Genomic DNA, 9,895 nt, shown 5'->3' with positions numbered 1-9,895 from the left:
ACTATTTGAGAGTGCTGAAAAGGCTGCAGGAAAAAGTTAGACGACCTGAACTTTTCGCCAACAATTCATGGCTCTGGCATCACAACAATGCACCAGCTTGCCCAGCACTGCCTGTGAGGGAGGTTTTAGCCAGTAAACAAATAACCGTATTGGAACACCCCCCTACTCACATGATCTGGTCCCCAATATCTTCTTTCTTTACCTAAAGATAGAAGAAATATTGATGTAAGAACTTTTTTCTGTGAGTGAATGCTAGGATTGTGTCTCGTGAAACTGAAGGATGGAAGCACGGACCGAGGAGAGGCAAGGAGTTGTAAAAGAGGATAGTTTATTAAAAAGCAAAGAAATGCAGCTCCTGAGCAGAAGGGGGTTCCTGAATGGGATGCCCCATGACTGAGGCAAAAGGTCTTACTTTTATATCTTCCCTTGTCTGCTTGGAGAAGGGAGCTGGCGCCTTCTGATGGAGTTTGTCTATCAGGTTTGTTCTGCTTGCCCACCCTAAAAGGATTAAGGACCCCATTCCTATCTATCAGATCTGTTCTGTTTGTCTGGCCAAAAGGGATTTATGAGATAATTTATTAATTTCAAGATGTATTCTTATGTCTTTGTCCTGGGGTGAAGGAGCCATTCCAGAACTTGGACTTTCAGGATATGGTTGCCTTTTGTTTATTCCACCAGGGACCTTCCTTTCTACCTAATAACATACTAACTAACCTGTCTCAATATTGAAAGGAAGACATTTTGATGACATTCAGGACATCAAGGGTAATACGACGACAGCTCTGATGGCAATTTCAGAAAAAAAGAGTTCCAAAATTGCTTTGAAGTGTGGACTAGGCACTGGCATCGGTGCATAGCTTCCCAAGGGGAGTACTTCAAAGATGACCTTAGCGATATTCAGCAATGAGGTATGTAGCATTTTTTCTAGAATGAGTTCACGAACTTAATTGTCCGACCTCATACATGAAAAATCATTTCTCAACAATCCACTGATGGGTCGTGAAGTCTCTTTAGTGGGTCACAGCTAGCACATTCAAACAGTACAATGGAATACATGAGTGCATAGCAGATAGTAGGTTTACATATTGTTTAACGCTACTCGTCCTCTCATTAATACATATATACATATATATGTAATTAGTCAGAAGGTATAACGTATTTCTTACTGTGGGTTATGGACACAGAAGTTTGAAAGCCACTGCCTTCGAACAGTTTAAATTGCAGAAAGCTTTAGCGAAGTAACCATTCATGAAAGAATGAGGGATCTGAAATGTATCTTTCACCTTGCCATTTCAGAGATATTTGGAAACTCTTTGTGAATATTCAGTAGTCTCATGAATGCCATGAGTGATAAATGATTTATTTACTTTATTTACTTGCTCATAGAATTTATAGAGGGTCTTTTGGAACTGTTCATCTTCAATATCTACTTTTAGAAAGTAATTCAGCTATTGAAAGTGTCAACTATTACTTAATCCAAATTAAAATGGCACTGATGCTCAGGGCTCCCATTTAGTTTATCTTGAGGGAAAAATTGATAGTTCAAGTAATTTAACTTAGAAATCCTGAAGAATGCTCAAAGAACACAGTAGGAGAGATATAGCTATTGTGTGTCTGTTTGTTTTGTTCTCATGGCAAATAATTCCATTTTGCATTATTAAAATTGTTTCATTTCTTAATGATGCTAGTTTGTGTTTTTTTTGTATCCAAACAATGTACCTTAGCAGATCAATGCTTTCCTCAATTGTTAATGAAAGCAAAGGAAACCAGAGACAGTGACATGACTTCCAGCCGTCACTTACTAATATTCTAAGATTATACCGAAACTAATGTTAATCCTTTTTTAAAAGGCAACATATTTCCCCCTTCATTTTTCCTGTTAGGGAAATCTCTAAGAAATGAGAACCATGGCTTCTCTAGTATGATCAGGACCATTGTATGAATGACCATACAGTGGGCATTATAACCGGTATGCCAGTGGCTCTCAAAACTATGTGCTCAGCCCAAACTTATTTCCTATGTCTCATACCCAATAATCTGGTGCATAGAGGAGTCACCTAAATGTCTCACAAAAAAATATCAACTCACTCAACGTGTCCAACTAAACTGAACTCATCAACTGAACCCTTCACAAATATATTACTCTTTTATGTCACTTTTTAAAGAAAAGGCAACGTTCTCCTAGTTGACCAATTCAGAAATGTGGAATTCATTCAAGATCAGTGCTTCTCAAACTTTTTGGCCTCAGGACCCTTTTACACTGTTGAAGAGTATTGACAACCCTGTGGGCACAGGGAAATGATTTTCCCTCTACCCTTCTAGGTTTTTTGCTGAGACTGCCCTGTAATAAAAAGACAGACTAACAGGAGAAATTTTTGTAACTAAGGGGCCTCACAAAGATATGAGACCTGAGGGCAGCCAGGCAGCTAAGGAAGGGGATAAGGGCCTGGGGCTTCAAAAGGAAGGGAGGCAATTCACAGCAAGATGAAGAGGAAATGTATAGTAAGCACATGTTTGCCTTGCCATCACATAAGTCTCACAGATATAAAGAATTATCCCTAGTAATAGCTCTCTTCCTGATACAGGACCCCTTTCTAATTTCTTTTAGGCAGTTAAGGGAAAGGTTAAAAGCTTTTCTCGAGTCTGTCAGGTCTCTGTTACTTTCAGCCCCACATGCCAAAGTAGCATATTTTGGGGTGGCACATTCTGCTGTCCTTGAACCTCAAACAAATTTTTAAGTGGGTCATATGTATTGACATTTGCATATTAAAAATTAAGACAGAAATTTCAAAACTATAATTCTAAAAATAACAATAAGCACATTACACGTTAATATAAACAACCTATTTTTTAAAGAAAATTAGCTATATTTAGTGAGAGAAGTGACATTTTTCACATGTTTACAAATCTTTATTTTCTGGCTTAATGAAGACAGTGGCCTTCTCATGTCTGCTTCTGCATGCAACCTATTGAAAACTATTGTTGGGTTGAAGTATGTGAAGCAAATCTGGCCTCACACAGACCTGTAATTAGAAAAGGGAGGACCATGCTTACTGCCTGTAAGGTCCCAATGCCCCAACAGTCCTGAGACCTCGCTTTGAGAAGTGTTGTTTTACATATCTTTGCACATGCCACCCTCCAACCTGCCATGAAACCAATATCTTAATCTTATCAATTCTATATTTGAAAAATCTTTCCTGTCTGTCCTGTCTTCTGCATCTTTATTAACATTCCTTTCGTTCAGATCAAATCATCTCTCATGTGGAGTCTCAAAATACCTTCCCATCTGGTGTCTGTATTTAACCCGACTCTTGCAATCTGATTTCCATTCTGTCTTCTGAATGACAGAATGCAAATATGACCATATCATTCCCCAATTCAAATTATTTAATTTGTTCTTTGTCATTTATAGGATCAAGTCTAAACTTGTCTTTAGCATGGCATGTTAGACCATCCACGTTCAGGCCTCTACCTGCCTCTCCAATAATTTGTGGTGTAGTCATATAGAATGTGAGTGAAAAGCCACAATAAACTTTTTCATGCTTTTGTACCTTTGTGTATGCTCCTTATACCCATAATGCCCTTTCTGTCCTTTGTCCACTTAATGAAATCTTACTCATACCTCAAGATTTAACTCAGGTATAATTACCTAATACTACAACCCCTTCCATTTCCCACGCCAGAATTGGGTGGCTTTTGGTATCTCTAGTTGAACAGGAATAGAGAAGACATGTATTAACACTTCATAAAATGCTTATCAAATATGATACGTTCAATTAAGGTTTAACTTTCTTACTATGGTGTGGAAATCCTTGCTGTTTTTTGTCCCTTACTATAAGCATTAAATGCTTGTGAAGCTGCTTTCACAGTTATCTAAGGTAAATTTGAGGGGAGGAAGAGAAAGGTTAATATAATATAATATTTTGTAAATGCTGCTTTAATCCAGTTTTGAAGTCACGCCTAAAAACTTTCAGTTCTCCTTCACTAAGTTTGCTAAGCCCCTGCCCCAACCATCTCTTTCATCAGGCTTCCACACTCCGGAGCTAGGTATCAGGGAACTTGGGACAGCCTCTATGCTCAGGAACCTGAGAAAGTGTTGAATTTAGCCATTCCACAAGAAGCCTGGAAAACTTAGCTAACCCCACACCCACTTGCCATACTTGAGCTGCCCCTTGTTACCCTGTCCCAGGTGCAATTCCCTGTGTGGCAGCCTTGTCTACTTTGTTACTAAGTAACAAAGAGTTCTGTCTTTCATCTAAGATTAGTTTCTTTTATCCCACCATCAAAAGAATCTTTAAATTTTATAAAAATGTAATGTAATCCACAGTCTCAATTCTTAGAACAGTCCCACTGAAAGATTTCCAAACGGAATTGAGTAACGTTTTTTACAGATTTACTAAAAAAAAAAAAAAAACAACAACAAAAAAACACTACTTCCTATAGTAAGTGACAATATGTAAAGAGAACAGAGAACTGCAATTGATATTTTACTGGACAACAATATTCTTTCAAGAGCTTACTCAGAAATTTTCAAAATAATTTAATCATTAGTTGTACTCATTTGATAACTGTAAGGGTACACTTAATGCCTGCCTTTCGTGCAATCTGTAACGAGGCTGAATAGTTCAAAGTCTCTTATTTGCAAAGCTAGAAAGTAGTTAAGTCATGTTTATAACCATAAATGGGTTTAAGTATTGCCAGTAAAGTTAATAAAAATATTTTTATGTAAAAAAAAAATCACTTAAGAAAGAGGTATGCTGGTAACTAAGTCAAAATGCATTAAATGTTGGAAATCTTCATTAGTGTTGGAAATCTTCATAAATGTTGGAAATCTTCATAAATGTTGGAAATCTTCTCATCTGAATTTGTTAACTAATAATAACCCAATAAGAAGTGCAATGAAATCCACTGTCGATCAAAGGGTACTCATTTTTTACCTGCTTAAACATCATTTTTTGATGATTGTAAATGCAGATTACTGGGCCACGCTACAGGCGGGACTCAGAAATCTACATTTTCAACCAGCCTTCAAATTGATTTCCACGTACTCTAAAGTTTATGCGTGTTTCTAAAAAAAAAAAAAAAAGTTGGGGGAGGGTAGATATTTTGTGTGACATCCTTGTCAACGCACCCTTTCATGAATTCCCAAATCAATTCAGTTCACAGGTTCTCATAGTCCCTGCCTTCTCCTCAAGGGATCCTAGGAATTTAAAAAACATAGATTTGGCTAGTCAAACCATCTTGATGGCAGCGCAGCACAAGTTTTTCTGAAAAGGATACATATAATGAGGAGAAATAAAAACGACAACTCCCATTATTGAATATATATTCAATGGTACAGGTTTTGTGTTTTTCATACGTCATCTTATTTTCAAAACTCTAGGAAGTCTTGTAGCTAATACTCTCATTTAGTACTTGAAGAAAGTAGGGTTCGTAGGGGTTAAGTAACTTGTTTAGGGTTACACAACCAGTTACTGGTGGGGCCTGGATTAAAACACACGTTTTTGCTTCCAACACCCATGCTTTTTCCACATTGCCGTTGATTATAAAAATTAAACCCATCATTAGGGAGAAAAAAGAAAGACAAAAGAAAAAAATATTCCCATGTCCCCAAAATCCTCAGTTTCTTGCATAATAGCTAAAGTATCACTCAATCTTTTAGGACTCCCCTACTGCCTTCATTCCACATTCTCTCTGCTTTTTCAGAGTCTCAGCTCAGTCCTGGAAAGGTCCGTGGTAAATTCTTCCACCTCTGGTACGTTATCAGCTATGTTATCAACTCCCTAAATTACACTAAAATCAAACACTTGTACAAATGTCCTACCTTAAGCTCCAATTTTATGATACAGTAGCTACTGGGCATACATGCCTATTTCAATGCAATTTGCTTAATATTTTAATTAAATTTAAATTGAACAAAATAAATAATTCAGTTGCCTGGTCACACATCAATGGCTACATTGGCTGGCTAGTGGCTACTGTATTGGATAATGCAAATATACAACATTCCTATTTGGCAGCACTGCCTGAATGTATAGGTGAAAGGAAGTTTTACATTGGAGGGATTAGTACCTTTGGTACAGAAACAAAAAATTTCTATATATTTACAGACTTATTTTGATATACTTAAAAAGTCTTAAGCCACTGATGTTTTCATGTTTATACTTAAAATTATAATCTTTTCTCACCCCTTACAAAGAGTATATTATAAAGTGTTTTAAAAGGTTTTGATGGTAGTAATCTGCTTATTACACTGATTAATCATTCCTGAATGTACTAGTTCTAAAGGAGAAATTGATTGTTTTTCAACACACACAGTATTTTCATAAAATTAATTTTTACCTTTACAACCATATAGATCCAAGCAGTTAAGACTGTTGGGTGTAATTCTCCATGGTGTTTCTACGCGTCTTGTGACAGCATTTGTCCTGGACTATTGTTTCAAGGACCATCTGTATAGCAAACAGCCTTGGAAGACAGAACTCCCTCCAAGGCAGAGGACAGACTTGTTTCCTGAGCAGGCTAAGATGCTATCTCTCTTTGGGGCAAAGTTTGGTCAGGTTTTCTCAAATTCCCCTTTCAAAGTCTGGGAGGTTCCCAAGCTTGCGGTTGTTCAGCTGTCACACAAACTCACTGGGTGAGCAGCACCCAGGTGGTCTGCCACACATCTCCCTCTTGAGTCTTGGGGAGCTGGCGTCAGTGAAGCTCATGCTGCCTGCTGGGCCATGACTAAGAAAGTCCTGTCTCTAACCCAGAACTGTGCCATTTTGCCAGCCTCCATGAAACTGTGACCGGCTCATGTGTAGGCTTACAAGTTGGGTAAAATCTCAGACTTTACACAGTTCTTGAGAAAATAAGACCAGAGCTAGTAGGTATGTCCCGAGAAGCAGCCTACAACCCAGAATGTGGGAAAGAGGCAGAACGGTCAAAAGGTGGGAAATTGAGGCATGGGAGGTGGAGAAGTCGGGGAACAAAACACATCATTTTATTTTGTAAGAACTTCTAATACATTCATTGTTGGGCAGTTAAACCCAGACCTCAAAATAGAGGATATGGGTTAATATTAATCTTGGTCAAAAACCAAACCAAACCGAAGACACGGGTTCTTTGGAATAAAGTGAATAAATAACTAGCTTTGTAATCTTCACCTAGTTTTCCCTCACTATTATCAGTTCTAAAAGACTCCATATTAGAAATTATCCCACTGATTGGTGGAACTGCTCTCCTCATCCTAAAGCCACCACTCCCTTGTTCTTGCCTTCCCAATCCTAAATCAGTAAAGAAAACTTTTAGCAAAATAGACTAAAACCGGTCTGTCTCACACTCTCCCATCCCCCCAACCTTGCCCCACCCCATCTGTCCCCTACCCCCACACTCCCTACACCCCCTCCATACACACCCTGATATGGAAGGTGTACGACAAGTGCCCATGAAGACAGGAAACATCGCTTCACAGACAATAGTCAAAAGACAACCAATTGAGCTGCCAACTTTATTTGGTGACAGTATTAAATCACATGGCATATTTCTGAGTCCATTGTTGAGCTAGTCTGTTGTATTGCTGCCTGTCCTTTGTCTAGAACTTCGCAATTTTTGGAGCCAAAGGATCCTCTGGGCTGGGGTCGCACAACAGGGTGTATATGGTCAACAGTACTTTGGAAATGGTCAGTGTGGGCAACCACTCAGGTCCAAGGATGACCAGACTGACGCTTCCGCTTCTGTTAATGTTCGGATGGTAAATTCGCGTGGTGAATGTGAACTTGGGTGGTTTGTAGGGGTAACTGGGTGGAAACTGGATCTTTAGGAAGAAGACCCCTCCCTGGTAGGGGCTGTCGTTGGGTCCCTTTATAGTAGCCTGCCAGTGGAACATGTCTTCCCCCACTGGCCCTGCTGAGCACTGGGGAGGGAGGGTGAGAGAAAAGTCGAGGAGCTCCTTGTAGATGCGCTTTAGGGCCATCATCTGTGACACGTGGCCAATCCTTGTCCCAACACCCGGTGACAGGTAGAAGACCGCGGCAGAGATCACGGGGTGGGGGGAGCAGCAACTGACCGAATCCACTGGTGGTTGGGCTGAGGGCCGGCTTGGGAATTCAGGGGGGAGTCCGGAGAAGGGGACAGCGGCAGAGAGAGGGACTGAGGAGGAGGGCAGTTGGGAGCTCGACTGGACCTGATGGGCTACTGGACACCTCTGGCCCACAGCTGCAGCCAACTCTGAGCTGTCCTGAGCCTCAGACACCGCCGCTCAGAGGCCTGGCTGCGCTAGTGCCATGCTTCCTGGAAACACAACTGCTGGTGACACTGCTGCTCCAGTTCTGGGCTGGCTGTCCTGGCGCTCACCCCTGCCACTGACATTGGGGCCCCAGAGAGAGGAGGGTATCTGCTCTGTGAGGTCACAGGGGCCATGCTGATCACACAGGCATAGTATCACCCAGGGCGTGTCCCCGCGGGGTTGGGGGGCATGGGAGGGGGCGTGGGCTAGGGTTTAGGGTAGAGGGGTGAGAGGGTGGGGGGTGGAGAGGAGGTATTGGAGGTGGGGACAGGATAGAGAGGCGGCAGGGAATGGAGGAGAGAGGGTGGAGGGTTTGGGAGGAAGGACCAGTTTCGGGAATTGAATGGGGCAGAGGGCAGGAGGCATGGAAGGGGGAAAAGGGGATGGGGTCGGGGAGGTTGCAGGTGGGAGGGAGCCCAGGCTGCCTGGCTCACTCAGTGCTCACGCTGTGGCTAGGCAAGTTGGGTCACAGGCACCACCCACTGCTGAGAATTATATGAATAAATAGGAACAGTTCAATGAATTTCCGCCAACCCTCACTCACCCAGATTCACCAGCCCTTACCATTTTACCTCATTGTCCCTTTGGCCTTAACCTAATTTCTCTTCCATTTTCGCTCTGGTGCTTTCTCTCTCTCTCTCTCTGGACACACACACACATAGACACACACACACACACACACACACACACACACACACACACACACACACTTCAGATTAAGCTACATGCATCATGGCCGTTTACTCCCAGATACTTTCATGTGTATTTCCTAAAAGAGACATTCTCTTACATAATCAACTTTAGTAAATTTAACATGATACCATACTTTTATCACTTTTGAAGTAACATTTCATAACATTTTCATAAATTTTATATGAAGAATTAAAGCCCTCAAGTATTCAATTTGGAGCTAATACCAATTTAATTTTTGAATAATTGACTGGAAAAGATGGAGGAAGGAAGGAAAAGAAACCCGTAGTCTATCAGGTATCTATTAAGCAGTGAATTTAATATTGATAACAATACTTTAGTATCTGTATTCCAGTTTCATCAACATATTCCAGTTTTGTCAATTGACAAATAGTGTCCTTAAAACTTACTTAAAAACCCTCCCAGTATAATACAGGATCCAATCTCGGATCAGGTGCACTGCCTTTAGTTGTTCTGTCTATTTAGTCTCCTTGAGTTTGGAGCATTGCCACGGTCTCTCTGTGTTTTTTACAACACTGACACATTCAGAGAATGCAGAGCATCTGGTCCCCCACCATTCATTCACACTTACCAGTCTTAAAAATTGTGACTTCAGTAGTAAACCAGACAATACATGAGAGAGGAAGAAGCAAAAAGGGAAAAGAAAAATTGCGCCGATTTGTATTCTGAGTGCTGTAGTAAAGTTACAAATACTTTATGACTGTGTTATATACTAAGACATGTTCTTCCCTGCTTTTTGTAAAGTGAATGGACTTATTTCACTCACAGAAAGTTTATATTTCCCAGTCTGTCTGAAAATTTGAGAAGCTGACAAATCTTTTGTGGCAATGATTACATTTCCCAACAAGCTAAGTAAGAAATGGAAGCTCAAGTTTGATGGAATAATTGATTTTGAATTTAGATTAAGATGCATCT

General features: G+C 40.4%; 1 protein-coding gene across 1 annotated transcript; it reads right to left on the bottom strand.

Moving 5' to 3' along the window:
• Window positions 1-7,576: 7,576 nt before the first annotated feature.
• Window positions 7,577-7,957, bottom strand: LOC117026853 (ubiquitin-conjugating enzyme E2 D2-like). Its single transcript, XM_033114001.1, has one exon. It carries the CDS (start codon window positions 7,955-7,957, stop codon window positions 7,577-7,579), a length of 381 nt encoding a protein of 126 aa, XP_032969892.1.
• Window positions 7,958-9,895: the final 1,938 nt, after the last annotated feature.

Source organism: Rhinolophus ferrumequinum, chromosome X (genome assembly GCF_004115265.2).
Source record: "Rhinolophus ferrumequinum isolate MPI-CBG mRhiFer1 chromosome X, mRhiFer1_v1.p, whole genome shotgun sequence".
NCBI classification, from domain to species: domain Eukaryota; kingdom Metazoa; phylum Chordata; class Mammalia; order Chiroptera; family Rhinolophidae; genus Rhinolophus; species Rhinolophus ferrumequinum.
The sequence above is the reverse complement of the archived record's forward strand: the minus strand, read 5'-3'. Positions and strand labels throughout refer to the sequence as shown.

What these genes read in the sequence shown, in the direction of transcription:
- LOC117026853 (XM_033114001.1), bottom strand. Translation starts at nt 7,957, where the DNA reads ATGGCCCTAAAGCGCATCTACAAGGAGCTCCTCGACTTTTCTCTCACC.